The sequence below is a fragment of the Fistularia commersonii genome, chromosome 11, assembly GCF_037954325.1.
Source record: "Fistularia commersonii isolate RoL2024-O1a breed Wild chromosome 11, RoL_Fcom_v1.0, whole genome shotgun sequence".
In the NCBI taxonomy this organism is placed as follows: domain Eukaryota; kingdom Metazoa; phylum Chordata; class Actinopteri; order Syngnathiformes; family Fistulariidae; genus Fistularia; species Fistularia commersonii.
In genome coordinates this window covers 12392954-12408951 of record NC_141294.1, presented here as the reverse complement: position 1 = coordinate 12408951, position 15998 = coordinate 12392954, and the positions used below count along the sequence as shown (strand labels likewise).

Genomic DNA, 15998 nt, shown 5'->3' with positions numbered 1-15998 from the left:
ACGTTCCACTTCTATAGTCGGGGAGAAATTGCTCGAAAGGTGATCAGTAATGGTCTTGCACGGGTTGGTTGCTTCTTCCTCCTCTCTGGCTCCAAGATGTCTGTAAGCACTTACAACACCTTGTCATGTAAACACCTGTATCTCCTAAGTGATTTTTCACCTTGACAGAATGTGCGACAATATACCTTTACCGCCACACAACCTGTCGAGTGGGTTCACCCTCAACCCTCACCTTTGCAAACAGACTAGGGTCGTCAAGGTGTCATTTACTGCTTGGAGTAGAAAGGGTATCCAGAAGGACTCCAGCCACCTCAGTTCATTCTTTGTGATGGATCTCTTGGGGACTTACACCTCATCCAAGCTTTTTAAGTCGCAAGCTCAATGCATATTGCTCTTCTACCTTCTTCTTCAAAGTTTCGGACTTCTTTGATCACCAAGGTTCTCTTCTCCTTAGGGGTGGACTTTGACCACAGAGAGTCCCTATACTGTATGTCAGGGACAGTGTGCACTTGGCAACTTTGAACTCCTCCACCACTGATGGCAAGGGAAGTTGGGGCCAGCCAAACCTTAAGTAGAACCCCAAAGATGCTAAGCTTAGGGGTATTCCCAGCCATCTACAAAGGTACTTTTTGAACTTCATTTCCATTCCTTCAACAGCTGACAGGGGCACCTCATGCACGGTGAGATGTTGCATGAGTCTCGGGAGCAGGCAGATGCAGTACTTTAATGTCCCAGGCAGGTTGGACTAGTCAATCTTCTTCAACCAAAATTTTCAATTGCCAGCAGGTGGCACTATTGAGGTTTGTAATGCAGCCTGAGGGGGGACAGTCTTGTGTCAATTTTAGCTGGTACCAAAACTGGATAAATGAAAAGGGTTGTGCCAGGGAGGGCCTGCAGTGTTAAACTCTTGCAAAAACCAAATAAGCAAAGCAAACTTGCGACTCTCCTACCAGATTGGTTGAGGCTTGGCTTTACAATGACCACAAATGGTACAGGTAACCTACAGGGTTAACCTACAGTGGAAACAGGGGTACTGGAAGGTGTGATCAGTAGCAGAGAGAAGGGGAAAGGCTTGGGACTGAGAGCAGGGACTTTGAATTTTGGGATGATGACAGGAAAACCTAGAGAAGGAAGGTGGACATATTGTGTGTCTGCTCCAGACTTTGTGGGGCAAGATGAAATTATACAGAATATCCCCAGAGGTGAGAGAGGGGTAACTGGTGCAGATTTCATTGGACATGTTGGTGCAAGCAATTGACGTGATGAAGAGGTAATGGGAAGTTTGGTATCAAGGATGGGAACTCTGAGGGACAGATTGTCGTAGATTTTGCAAATAGGATAGAGATGGCAGTTGTGAACTCTTTTGTCCAAAAGAGGAAAGAACCTAGTGTAATTTATAAGAGCGCTGGTAGAAGCATACAAGTAGACTACATCTTGAATAGACGATGCAATCTGAAGGAGATCAGTGACTGCAAAGTAGTGGTGGGTGAGAGTGTAGCCAGACAGCATAGGATAGTGCTTGTAGGATTAACCGGGTGACAAGGAAGTTGAAGAGGACAAAGGCAGAGCAGATGACGAAATGGTGGAAAGCTGATAAGTTCATAAAGTTCATAAAGCTGATAAGCTATGATAATACTTTATTGGTCCCTGTAACAAAAATGTGTTTGTCACAGCAGTACAACAATAATATCAATATTTATAATAGAAAAAAGGATAAAGACAATAACAAGGATAGGAAAAGATAGCAGAATGACAGCAATAATAAAAAATAAAAATGATGAGAATGGAATGACAACAACAACGATAAAAATAAGCAGGATCTGACAAGATGACAAGAGACTAATCTTCTATGTAAACAGGTCTGTATTACTGCTGTCAATGTAGACCAAGCTCTTGGTCTACACCAAGCACTGGTCATACAGGGACAGGATGGCTCAAGGGGCTCTGGTACCCCATCCTCCTGCAGCGTCCCCACAGAACTCTCCGGGGGACATCATCGAATGCTTTCTCCAAGTCCTCAAAGTATGTGTAGACTGGTTTGGAATACTCCCATGCACCTTCCAGGACCCTGCTGACAGTGAAGAGCTGGTCCACTCTTCCACAAAAGTTTTTAAACCTTACAGCAATATCTGCAAATATAGATAAAGTCATTTTTGTAGTCATCTGCGTTCCGCTGTTGCAAAAAGCCAGAGCTTCAGTAAACTCTTTGAAGTCTTTTTCTGTTGGTGCGAGCCATTGGTGTTGTGTTTGGGGCAATACCCTCACCTGTTACAAAAATCATTAACTTAATGCAATTAAAGATTGTAATGCAGAAAAGAAAAACCAAAAATGTATATTTAAATAGAAGGCAATCAAAAACGATAACATGAAAATAGATAAATCCTACAATGTAGAGAAGAGAAAAAAGGTAGTTAGTTAGTTAATCCTCTTCGTTCCAGGTGGAACATAAGGCCTCGACTATCTGCTTCCATCTGGGCCTGTCCTGTGCAGCTTGTTGTGCTTCGCCCCATGTAAGGTATGCCATCTTCAGTTCTGAGGTCACAGTTCTCCGCAAGGTTATTTTTGGCCCTCCTTGTTTTCTCTTTCCAGGTGGGGTCCATCTCAGGGCTACTTTAGGAATACAGTCCTGGTCCATTCGGAGGACATGTCCAAGCCATCTGAGTCGGTGATGCTTAATTTCCAGTTTGTTTTTCTGTACAAGTCCTCATTGGAGATCTTTTCGGGACAAAAAATGCGACATATCTTCCGTAGACATCCATTGTGAAAGGTATTTATCCTTTTCATGTCACTCTCAACCGCTCACCAGCACTCTGAGCCATAAAGCAGGACTGATTTAACATTGCTGTTATACAGTTGAAGCTTGGTTTTAAGGCTACACTGCTTTGATTTCCAGATGGTCTGAAGGCTTGCAAAAGTGCTGCGAGCTCTCCCGAGCTTTATGCTGATGTCCATGCTGCATGTTTTGTCCTTGCTCAGGAGACTTCCAAGATATGAGAACTCCTCGACATAGTCGAGAGGATTCCCGTCCAAAGTGATTGGTGCATGTGGTGTGGAGTTTATGCACATGCCTTGGGTTTTGGAGATGTTTAGGTTTAGGGCGATCTGTTTGGCAAATGTGTCTATCCGGTTAGTCTTCTCTTACAAGTGAGTATGGTGGGTGAAAAGTACAGCAAGGTAATCAGCATAATCAAGATCTTCCAGCTGGGTAAAGAGAGTCCAATGGATGCCTCTCGGCTTGTCTGAGATGGTCTTTCACATGGTCTAGTCTATGGCTATCAGGAAGAGTATGGGGGAGATGATGCATCCCTGGCGTACACCAGATTCCACAGGGAAACTCTCAGTGAGGTTGCCATTAACAATGACGCTACATTCAAATTAATGGTGGAACATCTTTATCAATGCAGTCATCTTAGGGGAACGTCATAGGATTCGACAATCTTCCACAATGTGTCATGGTGTAAGCTGTCAAAGGCTTTCCGGAAGTCAATAAAATTGATGAGCAATGGACTGTTCCACTCCAGACATTGTTCAATGATGTTCCGTATTGTGAAAATCTGGTCTGTGCACCTTCTTCCTTTCCTGAAGCCTGCCTGTTCTGGCCACAGTTTGGTGTCAATTGCCTCATCAATTCTGCTCAGCAAGATTCTGCAGAAGACCTTGGACGGTGTGGACAGCAATGTGATGCCTCGCCAGTTGTTGCAGTTTTGGAGATTGCCTTTCTTTGGGATTTTGGCAATCAGGCCTCTGGCCCAGTCCTCAGGAATTTCAATTTTTTCCCAGATGTTCTTGAACAGGTCTATGAGGATCTTGGCTGAGGTGTTGAGGCCAGCCTTCAGCATTTCAGCGTGAATGAAGTCTATGCCTGCAGCTTTCCTATTCTTTGTTGCTTTGCTGGCACTCTTGACTTTTGTTACAGTTGGGGGGCTGGTGTTGATGTTGAGCGTGTTGTTTGCAGGTGTTGGGGTAGCAGGGTGTTCTGGCTCGGGGCAGTTGAGGACTTCACTTAAGTGCTGTACCCATCTTGCTGTCTGTTCACTCTCTGTTAAGAGGTTGTTCCCTCCCTTGTCTTTCACAGGAGCAGATTGGCCGGTTTTCTTGCCACAGAGTTGTTTCGTGATTTTGTATACAACACTCATTTCACCTCCTGCAGCTGCCCATTCTGCTTTGCAAGCTAACATCTCAACAAAGGCCCTGGTGTCACTCCTTGCGCTCTTTTTGATCTCCTTGTCCTTGTTCTTATAGGCGTCTTGGGCCTGTTTCTGGAGCCTCACTGACTTTGTGTTCAGCATCTTAGCCTTTAGCTGTTTCCTTTGCTCAATTTTCTGCCAAGTCCCAGGTGTCAGCCACTCCTTGTTGTTTTTCCCTCTGTATCCTAGGACTTTGGTAGCAGTCTCAACATAGGTGTTCTTGATGGTTTACCACTTGGGTGTGAATATCAGGGTCCTCATCAGTTGAGTTGGCCAAGCAGCCAAGAGCACTGAAACGGTTTTTCAGCTGCAACACAAACTCCTTGTTGGTCTGTGGGCATTTCAGTCTGCCGATGTTAAATTGTCCCCTGCGCCAACCATGTTGTTTAGCTGTCCGGAGTTTCAGCTTGATAATGGCTGTCACCAGATAGTGGTCACTGTTGGCATCCGCATCACGGCAAACTCTTACATCTTGGAGAGACCTGCGCCACTTCCTGTTAATTAAGATGTGGTCGATCTGGTTGGTTGTTAGACCGTCAGGTGACTTCCAAGTAAGCTTGTGAATGCCCTTATGTGGGAAGATGGTACCGCCAACAATACAGTTGCTTTCCAGGCAGAAGTCAATGAGACGCTCACCACTGTTGTTCCGCACACTACAGCCATGACTCCCCATAGCTCTGTCGCAGTTGTCATTATCGGCCCCAACCTTGGAATTCATGTCACCTATGATCAGCAACATATCATGCAGAGGGACCTTGGAGACAGTTTGTTGTAGCTCCTCGTACCAGTCATCCTTGTCCTCTGTCTCAGCTTCATTTGTAGGAGCATAACACTGTATAATGGTCAGTTTACAGTGTTTGGAATTGAAGCGAGCTCTGATCATTCTGTCCCGGATAGGTTCCCATTCAAACAAGGTTTTTGCCTTTGCTTTGGAGACTATTAAAGCCACGCTATGTATGTGGTTGTCTTCATGCCCTGAGTGGAGTATAACTGACCCGTCATTCATTGTTTGGCGCCCAGATCCAGTCCATCAACACTTGCTGATTCCTAAAATATCATGCCTGTACCTTTTCATTTCACTGCTGACCTGGGCAACTTTGGATGTTTCATACATGGTGCGAACATTCCATGCTCATAGGGAGATCTTTGTTTTGGGCCCTAGCAGACTCTCCTTTGCCCTCCTGACTTCCTTTTGAGGGCTTTCATCAGAGGTGGTCAATCTGCCGGGTTGGCTAGAGTCTGCTGTCGGCCCTACGTTTGAAGCAGTTGTCGTAGTTTCTGTAACAGGTTTTGTTTTTATGGGGTGGGGTTGTGAGCTCCACGCCCAACCCCCAACCTGGAGGGCCAGGTGCTGCTTTTCGTCCGGCCTCTCCTCTAAAACCAGCCCGGCTTAGTTGAACCTGCTGGGGGTATGAGCCCCCACCGGTATAGCCTTCAGAGTCACGGAGGCACGCAAGCCCCTCCACCAAGACAAGGTAGCAGCACATGGGGAGGAAAGAGAAAAAAAAAAAAATAGACAAAATTTTTGATTGTAAGAGATGTGTATGGTTTCATTAAATTAACTCCAGATGAATCCATCATCCTTAGCTGCTCTTGATACCTCAGGGAATGTAGAATCTCGAGGTTGCACTTGATCCAACAGCTTGAGGTATGAAAACTAGTTTTAATTGGCAGCTTACGAAAGTAAGCCTTTGTTTTTTTCAACCGAACCATGATGGAGCATTTGGTATTTTAGACTAGTAAAGTATCAAACCCCATAGTGTCAAAGTGTATGTAACAAAAGATAGTAAAAGGTTTTGACAAGGTAGAAAATGGTAAATTTACCCTGGACAAATGGTCACAAACCAGTCTTTACGAACTCAGTTGCTTGACTGCTATTGCCAACCCATCATCAAAATTTTTTGGCCCTGATTCATAAAGCACAGGCAGCTAAATGTGTCTTTTCATTATAGTTTAATACTCATCAACACATTTTGACAACCCTCTCTGTAAGTGACTTCTCTAATCCTCGAAATTGTCAGATGTTGTTAAAGACCAAATGTTTGTCATGAAGGATTGAATGGTTTTTATTGTCTGGCACTTATTCTACTCTAAGAGAATAGAAAAAAATTAGTTTCAAGAGGCTCGGTAGACAGCCAGGAGCAGTGATACAGATTTGGTGCAATAAGATGTGTGTGAGATATGCACAATAGACTGATAATACAATAAAAAGAAATAAAACAAAACAATAATGCATCAAAAATCTGTGAACAATTTACAGAAGATAATACAGAACGAGGATACTTGATGAAGGTACTTTGTACCTGCAATTCAAGTCAATCAGGTTTGGCTAGTGAAACATTTGCATAAGGAAAAAGTCTGTTGTTCTGATTGAGCAGTCTATGGAACAGTAGCACTTTTTACCAGTCTTACCGCTATGAGGAAGAAACTGTTCTTCAGTCTGGTGGTCCTGCTCTGGATGCTCCACTGCCTCTTTCCTGAAGAACGGGGGACAAAAAGTGTGTGTGTCGGGTGGGTGGGGTACTTCATGAATTGGCTGGCCCTCCCTCCGCATATGGTGGTGAAGATGTCCATAGCGGTGGGAAAACTGCTCCCAACGTTCCTCTATGAAACTTTAACCACCCCGCTGAGACCCTCCAAATCCAACCCTCCTCAGTCTCCTGAGGTGGTAGAGGTGCTGGTGAGCCTTCCTGATCAGGTTGGTAGTGTGGTAACTCCAGGTGAGGACCTCTCTGAGGTGAATGTCTAGATACCTGTAGCTAGAGACCACCTCCTTGGCTGCTCCACTGATGTGCGGGGGCGAGAATTGGTGACTCCCTCTCCTGAAGTCCACGATCATATGATTCAATGTGCAAGCATTCTTATGCAGAGATTTGTGAAGTGATGTGTCCTGATTCCAATCTGAATCCTGTCCTAATATGACCTTGATACTCAGATCTGCACTTATTTCTAAGACTGATAAATGAGGAGTTGCTTACTTTCTAAAAGTCTTTTTAATTGGAGAACCTCTGGCGAAACTTCCAAACTACATCGTATGATTTTTCTGACTCAAATCTAGTTATCCTCCTTCAAGAATGACAGTGTAACTGGCTTCAAGTTCTAAGTACCTTTTAATAGAGATTGATCAGCAACCCTGAATTACTCTTTATGAAAGGTTTTCTGGATCTTTTAATCATATGGATGTATTTTAGTAAATGGCATTTGATTGCAAACTTTAAAGCAGTAACTGCAAGGGCCTGTGCCTTCACTTGTCAAGGTCTGGTTACATTAAAAAAGTTGACTTCGGTTGTCTCTTGAGAATGTGGGTAGGCACTGCCTTGATGAGAGGACTGAGAAATGTCAGTACTAGTTAAATTTTTATCAATAAAAGAATGTGGAGACAAGTAGCAATTTACTTGATCAAATTCTACATTACTAACTGCATTTGTATGAGAAACTTCCTTGCTTTGGAAAAATGTATTAATTTGCAACCTCCTGTGACATGTGCAGTTTTAGTGAGTCTTCCAACAGTTATTTTTATTGTCAGATTTTGTAATTCTGTTTCATGATGAATATTAACTATTCTTGAACCTCCTTTCAAAAAAAGATCCTGCATGGAGGCATTAATCATTTGATGATCATATTTACGAATACAATCCATTTTTCTGAGATAGAGAAAGGGAAAGCAGCCATGCAGCCATCATTCAACTCAACATGTTTTGCATGATCCAAGAGATAAAAGTGTCAGTCTTACTCTGAAAACTAATCCTTTTCAATGTAAGTCACACTGTTTGAGTTCTTTGAACCTTAAGTCAACTCAGTCAGTCACGAACTGTCAAAGTGCTTGGTAACATGTGAAAGGCCAAATATGGGGTGTGGAAACAGGTTTTAACCATTGCATGCTCATCTGATAGTGTGTGAAATGTGGCTGTTTCATTCCTGGTAGGGTGTGTTTAATCACATTACTGCTGAAAGATGTTTGGTCTTGTTTTTGTAAATATGTTGCTTATACAGGATCTGAGCTGATAAGGTTAAACTGAAATATTTTTGTCTTGGGAAAAAAAATGTAAATTGAATGCTGTCATTAAGTGAGGACTCAAAAACTTCCAGTTTGTTATGCAAGCAATTACGAGTCTCAAATTACATGTTTGAGATCATCTACTGCTGGTACCATGGAACTCTGACCATTTATGCAGTAGCAGATGCAACATTTGCAGACATAGATTTAATAGTATTACATTTTTGTGGTGGCCAGTCTACTGGAGCCAGCCTAAGGGGGAACACAGGCCAGTGTCTCCCTGAACTGGTCCCAAGCACGGATTAATGCCGAGGGTAGCGTCAGGAAGGGAATCCAGCACAACACCTGTGCCAAAAACCAAATATAGGAATGTCATTTCGGATCGGTTGAGGCGCGGGTTAACAACTGCCATTAGCGCTGATAAACTAAAGGGTACCAGTGGAATTTGGGCTACCGTGGGTTGAACAAGGAGAGGAGGAAGGCATGTTCGGAAGCAGAGAGAGAAGAGGAAAGGCAAGAGTCTGGGACTGAGAATAGGGATTTGGAATATTGGGACGTTAACAAGAAAAGGTAGAGAGTTGGTTGACATGATGCAGAGAAGGGAGGTGGATATATTATGTGTCCAGGATACCAGGTGGAAAGGTAGTAAGGCTAGAAGCTTAGGAGCAGGCTTTGAGTTGTACTGTCATGGAACTGACAGGAAGAGAAATGGTAAGATAGAATTATGAGCCTGAAATTGGAAATTGAAGGTATGCTGCTCAATGTAGTTAGTGGCTATGCCACACAGGTAGGATGTGAGATAGAGGAGAAGGAGAAGTTCTGGAAAGAGTTAGATGAAGTGATGCAGAGATGAGAGAGTGATAATTGGTTCAGACTTCACTGGGCATGTTGGTGTAGGCAATAGAGGTAATGAAAAAGAGATGGGCAGGTTTGGTATACAGGATAGGAACGCAGAGGGACAGATGGTGGTAAACTTTGCAAAAGGGAAATGGCTGTAGTGAATCCTTTTTTTTTTATTCAAGAAAGGACAGTAGCATAGGGTAACGTATAAGAGCGGAGGTAGGAGCATTACAGATCACAATAGATGCAGCATTTGCTTTGAGAATGCTAATAAAGAAGTACAGAGAAGGTCAGAGGTGGAGGTAGAACTTCATCAGGGATCAGCTCTGGGCCCCCTCTTGTTTGCAGTGTTGATGGACAGGCTGACAGATGAGGTTAGACAGGATTCTCCATGGACCATAAAGTTTACAGGTGACATTGTGATCTGTATTGAAGGTTAGTCGCAGCAAGACAAAGTATATGTTTGTGAATGAGAGGAACTTGGTATTTCAAAGTGACCCCAAGTATTTCAAATACTTGGGGTCAACATTCCAGAGCAGCGGAGAGTGTGGAAAAGAGGTGAAGAGACGGGTTCAAGCAGGTTGGAATGGGTGGAGAAAAGTGTGAGGGGTTCTATGCGATCGAAGACTATCAGCCAGAATGAAAGGAAAGGTGTACAAGACAGCGGTGAGACCAGCGATGCTGTATGGCCTAGAAACTGTTAGTGACCAAAAGACAGGAGGCAGAACGAGAGGTCGCTGAGATGAAGATGCTAAGGTTCTCTTTCGGAGTGACCAGGACATATAGGATCAGGAATGAGTCTATCAGAGGAACAACACCTGTTAGATGTTTTGGAGAGAAAGTCAGAGAAGCCAGACTGAGATGGTTCGGGTCATGTACAGAGGAGGGACAGTGAATATATTGGTAGATGGATGCTGGAATTGGAGTTGCCAGGCAGGAGGTCTTAGAAGACCAAAGAGAAGATTTATGGACATAGTAAGAGAGGATATGAAGGTAGTTGGTGTGAGAGAGGAGGTTACAAAGAAAAGAGGGTTAGATGGAGAAGGTTATGGCGCTGTGGCAAGCCCGATATATTCTTTAACAGTTTTTGGAGAAGTAAGAGTAACAGTAGAAATAGGAGGAGAAGTAAAAGGAGGTTCCAGAAAGTTAATTCCACCAACTTTTGTTGCTTTAGATTGTATTTATTTATTTGGTAGGGCCAAATATCATTGATTGTTTTCTCAACAAAATTATAGGGTGTTTAATTTTTGCAAATGTTGAAATAACAACAATCAGTTATTGTTGTCAATAAACAGTGTGTTAGAAGTAATTTATTGCATGATTTTCAGGGTTTCATGGGGAGTGACAATTTAGTTCTATTTAAGAATAAACAAAAGGAACAAACAAACAAACAAACAAACAAACAAATAAACTCAATTTCCTTGTTTTATTTTTGTGGACCATTGTGGTGTTATAGCGCACTTCAAATTAAATATAACATGATTAATAAGATGTTTTTTGCCTCCAAAAATATTTCTCATGCATGCAGAACAAACTGGACTTTGATGCCAATTAAATGTCTTCACTTTGAAGAGAAGAAATTCAAGTCCAGTTGCCAAGACCAAAAAATTTTGGCAAGAATTCACCATGACCTGGATAACAGACACTTTGATGCCATGTTATCTTGAAAATTCTCAAGAATGTTATAGACAAAGGTGTGGCTTCCTGATACGACTCTTAGTATGTAATTATTAGATGCCTATTCCTCTGTGATGATGACTAAAAGAAGCTGGAGACGCTAAGCTTCACCTAAAAGAGGTACAGAGCCTGAAGAACCTGAAATTCTTTAAATTTAGTACCAGCCATAAAGTGAGGGCCCTTCTCCTCTTGATGGTATGTTGTTACTTGTTTGATGACCTTTCTGTCTCACAGAGAAAAAAAATCAGTGTCACCTCTGAAGGACATTCCAATGTTGTTCTGTAGCAGTGACTTTCAATGAATTTTTTTCCTAAATGTGACCTAAGTATGTTTTTGTTTTTTTTTGTTTTTTTTGGCTTGTTTGTTTTGTTTTGTTTGTTGCTTTGTTTCTTTTCATGTTTTACTCATTATATTAAATAGTTTTATATGGTTGATAATTAATAAACAAGCAAACAAGAACAGGCAATTTTATGAAACAAATAAAACAGGTAACACTAAAGCAATCTGAATCGGCCTCACTGATCTTACTATAATCAATAATATCAATGGAAATGACTATTTTGTAATTTTCTATTGTTTGGAGAAAGCATTTTTTGTGTGTAAAAGTGGTGGTGATTTGCGAACATGATTGGCGACATATGAACAATTATTCAGTAATGCTTTATAAGCAAATTAATAATTCCACTTTCATTTAGCGACAGCAAACAAGAAAAAGAGAATCAGAAAGAAATAAGTCCTATTTTGAAATATAATATAAATTAGTTTACAAAGTCACGAGTGCGTGGTCAATAGCTCATCCATACTTTCAAGAGAATGTAAATTGAATATGAACTAAACATAAATAAAATCTCTTGATTTAATTTCTAAAGATACAGGAAAGTGATATTTTAGTTTTCTAGTATGCTCAGATGAGCAGAGCTTGGAAACTTTTTCTGACTGAGCCTTGGCCACAGCGTCACGCTACAGTGACTCTGTTCTTGAGTGACAAGGCGTTTGACAGATTGATGGGTTTATTGTTCACGCCACACCTCACATCCTGCATCCTCACACAACTGCCCCTCCTCAACTTGCTGAGTGACTGCTGGCTCCCAGTTTAAAAGACGACAACTGACAGCGGACCGACACTCTGCATCACCAGCAACATCAACACCATGAGTTCTCAAGCCTTCTCACGCACCTCTCTCCGCTCGGTGAGGTCCAGCATTGGTGGCTCCAGTGGCTCCGTAACTGGCGGGGGCCGCGTGCCATCCATGAGAGCTAGAAGTGTGTACGGCGGTGCTGGAGGCTTTGGGATCCGCATTTCATCCTCCTCTATTGGTGGTGGAAGTGGCGGATCCGCCGTCAACTACAGCGCTTCTGGGATGGATGACAGCCTGATCGGGAATGAGAAGTTCACAATGCAGAACCTGAATGATCGTCTGGCCTCCTACCTGGTCAAAGTGCGCTCCTTGGAGAAGGCCAATGCCGAGCTTGAGTTGAAAATCCGCCAGTTTGTGGAGAATAGGGTCGGCCCCTCCAACCGAGATTACACCCCCTTTTTCGTCACCATCACTGACATCACGACCAAGGTGAGTCCTTAAATTGTTAGGTTAGGTTTGTATAATGAAGAAATAAATTCATTAGGGAGTAAAATCTCACCCCATAGGAGATGATGAACTTCACATCTGACAGTTAAAATTTTACTTATATTCTTCTCTTACTTTTTCAAGCTTGATCATTGATAAATGCCAAATGAAAGAAAAGAAGATCAGAACATATTGATGATATCAATTATGATAAATGAGTCCAGCCTTTGCTATTTTGTAGAAAACTAAAATATCACTTTCCTGTATCTTTAGAAATGAAATCTAGAGATTTTATTTATGTTTAGTTCATATTCAATTTGCATTCTCTTGAAAGTATGGATGAGCTATTGACCACGCACTTGTGACTTTGTAAAATAATTCATATTATATTTCAAAATAGCAAAGGCTGGACTTATTCTGATTCACAATAAGATAACATAAAACAGTAATATAAGAATTAATTGACAACCATATGATAACTTGGGCTCCAGGCTGCAGCTCATTAACTAGCAATCAATGTCACACCGATACACACATTTTGACAAGTACTGTACATTTTATCACACATCTGTTGGACAGAAGTTCTCATGTTTATGACTTCACTCTTTGTCTTCAGATCCAGGCTGCCACCAGAGCAAATGGAGCAATTCACTTGAGCATTGACAATGCTCGTCTGGCAGCGGATGACTTCAGGACCAAGTAAGAGCTAGCAATTCTTCCACAAATGCTAGATGTAGCCACACAATTCCAAGCAGATGGCTGTGGCTTCTGGAGGACCAGAACCTGCTTTAGTAAAAGTAGTACTTTTAGTTGCTATCAGGATCTATAATGTGGAATGTTACACCTTATGTCTCCATCTGCAGGTTTGAGAATGAATTGGCAATGCGTCAGTCTGTGGAGGCTGATATTGGTGGGCTGAAGAGGGTCCTTGATGAATTGACACTTGCCAGATCTGATCTGGAGATGCAGATTGAGGGTCTGAAAGAGGAGCTGATCTTCCTCAAGAAGAACCATGATGAGGTCTGTGCACATACAGCAGCACATCAGATATTATTGAGTTCATATTTATGATGCAGCCCATAGGTGAATTATTTCCATTCAAACATAAAAGAAGAAAATGCATAGAATGTTCAAAATGTTTGTTTTACAAATACAAGTAATGAATAGTCAATATTTTCTTACTACATAAATAAAATGAAAGTAGGATCATTACGGCAGACCATCATGATGAAGATGTTTGTGTGTGATTTGTTTTGTTTTTTCTTGTGCGTGCGTATGTATGTAGGAGATGCTGGCAATGCGGGCTCAGATGTCTGGTCAGGTGAATGTTGAGGTAGAAGCTGCTCCAGCTCAGGACCTAAGCAAGGTCATGGCTGAGATCCGGGAGCACTATGAAGCTGTTGCTGCAAAGAACCATCGTGAGCTAGAGTCCTGGTTCCAATCCAAGGTAAACAACATTGACACATTTTCCCTTTGACAGATATCTCACATTCATATTTCATTGCTTCAGCTGTATGTCTGTGCGTATGTCTTATAGACAGAGATGTTGAACAAAGAGGTGATGACACAAACAGTTGACCTTCAGACCTCCATGTCAGAGGTCTCAGAGGTTAAACGTAAGTTGCAGTCTTTGGAGATCGAACTGCAGTCTGCATTGGGCATGGTAAGTGCAATATGATCACCATTACAACAATTAGATGGGGAATTTCCAGTCAGTAGCTTTGAATCGGTTTCTTTTACCATTTGAAACAGATCTGAGTGATCTACATTTTAAAACATATTTATCAGGTGACTGGATTCGGGGTAGGACCCACACACAGAAACAGGACTCCGCATCAAAATCGACAGGGTTTGAAACAACAAGTTTACTTAGACCAGGTGAACAGGTACACGCAGACTGGGTAGGAGGATGCAGGGCAGAAACAGACAGACCAGATAGAGGGACACAGAGCAGGAGCAGACAATCCACATGGGGGGACGTTCGGCAGGAGCAGGTGACCAGGCAGAAGGTGCTAGCATACCTAAACAAGGTAGAGGCCCGGTTGGGATGGGCGGCAAGGCTAAAGGCACTAGCATACACTGACAAGGGAGAGGCCTGTCCAAGGACAGGTAGCTAGGCGAATGCTTACATACATCGCTGAGGGAAGCCCAGTCACTAAGCGCACACCCGCTGTCAGCCTAACCCTGACATATCTATTCTGTCAATGTTTATATTTGTTTCATTGAATTGTATTACAATATGAAAGAATCAAATTATAGTTCAGGTGGAAAGTGTCCAATTGACAAGTACAAAAAAACGATTGTACTTTATGTGCCTAAATAACTGATGGTGAAAGAAATCAGTGAGGCCAATATTTTGAAATGTTCCTGTGCAGAAAGCTTCACTGGAGGCAACTCTGGCTGAGACGCAGAGCCGCTACAGCATGCAACTCTCAGGATACCAGATGCAGGTGAGAAAAATTAACAGACTTACATAATGAACAGAGGGCTTTGAATCTTTATTGAAATATTTAACGTTTAATACCCTTTCCTTCCTGCCAGGTGACCACACTGGAGGAGCAGCTGGTGCAGCTAAGGGCTGATCTGGAACGTCAGCAATCTGAGTACCAGATGCTGCTGGACATCAAGACCAGGCTGGAGTTGGAGATTGCAGAGTACCGGAGGCTGCTGGATGGAGAATCTGTCAGCAGGTATGTAGTGTCATCACTAATACTGACCATCTCATACAATTACATTAAAATTGTTGCAAAATTTGATTACCACACAGCTTATAATAGTGCATAGCCCATTACCTACAAGGTAATTAGATTAATTCACAGATTAAAAACCAATGGTTACAAAATCAAGGGGGGTGAAGATCAACAAATTGAATCTAAGGCAGTGAGTAAAAAATGAGTGACTAAGTTCTGAATTACGAGCTAAAATGTTAAGTATGGAAAAACTAAAAAGTAAATACTTGAAAAATTGGTAAAGACTAATTTACAATCAATGAGACATAGGAAAGGTCATATTTTTTTAACCCGGAAATATGAAACAAATGCAGATTAGTAAAAGTAAGTAAAACTATTCATATAAAACCTGTGGTATTGACTTTGTGAATAAATAGTATGATCTAAGTATGTAATGAATTTCATCATTGATCTGGTGTATTTTCTGATTGGTCCAACAGCTCTTCCTCTTCAACCACGACAACCAGACGTGTTGTGACAGTGGTAGAACAATTGGTTGATGGGAAGGTGGTGTCCACATCTTCCTCTTCCTCTGGAGCCTTCCAGTCCAGCTAAGATAAAACTGAGTGTGGCGCCACATGATCATCATCTACATCATCTCACTTGATTTGGATCCAAAAAATGATCTAATAAAATCAGAGTTCAAATAAAGACTTGAAATGGATCCTCACTGAATTATGATTAGAGCCTCTGCCATTGTGGCAACATTTAACTTGTGACCCGCATCTTTTCTGTATCTAGACTAAAATCAGACTGTGACCTTAAAATCTCCTGATATTAAGTGTACAGAGTTAAATATAAAATAGAATGAAAACACGAGCATTCACTCAAATACGCACTAACAAAAATACATTGGACTTTATAGAATATCCCTTCACACAAACAAAGCAAACTGATGAAGTGCATTTGAAGGAGTTATATACAAGTAGTTGATATGATAAGACAATATCTAATTTGTCATTACTATGAATTCAGTGAAGTAATCTATTGGTTAGGATGTATA

At 41.9% G+C, this 15998-nt stretch overlaps 1 protein-coding gene across 1 annotated transcript; it reads left to right on the top strand.

Annotated features, from left to right (window-relative positions):
• The first annotated feature begins 11804 nt into the window (after window positions 1-11804).
• LOC147229507 (keratin, type I cytoskeletal 50 kDa-like) lies at window positions 11805-15659 on the top strand. The gene is made up of 8 exons (XM_086154980.1): window positions 11805-12269; window positions 12883-12965; window positions 13130-13286; window positions 13552-13713; window positions 13804-13929; window positions 14642-14716; window positions 14808-14956; window positions 15436-15659. The coding sequence occupies exons 1-8, from the start codon at window positions 11853-11855 to the stop codon at window positions 15548-15550; spliced, it is 1284 nt and encodes a 427-aa protein (XP_086011106.1). The 5' UTR covers window positions 11805-11852; the 3' UTR covers window positions 15551-15659.
• The last annotated feature ends 339 nt before the right edge of the window (window positions 15660-15998 follow it).

Excerpts from the sequence above, each read along its gene's own strand:
- LOC147229507 (XM_086154980.1), top strand. The coding sequence starts at position 11,853 with ATGAGTTCTCAAGCCTTCTCACGCACCTCTCTCCGCTCGGTGAGGTCC. Across the intron at positions 12,966-13,129 it reads GCGGATGACTTCAGGACCAA|GTTTGAGAATGAATTGGCAA; the intron begins GTAAGAGCTAGC and ends CTCCATCTGCAG. Across the intron at positions 14,957-15,435 it reads GATGGAGAATCTGTCAGCAG|CTCTTCCTCTTCAACCACGA; the intron begins GTATGTAGTGTC and ends TTGGTCCAACAG.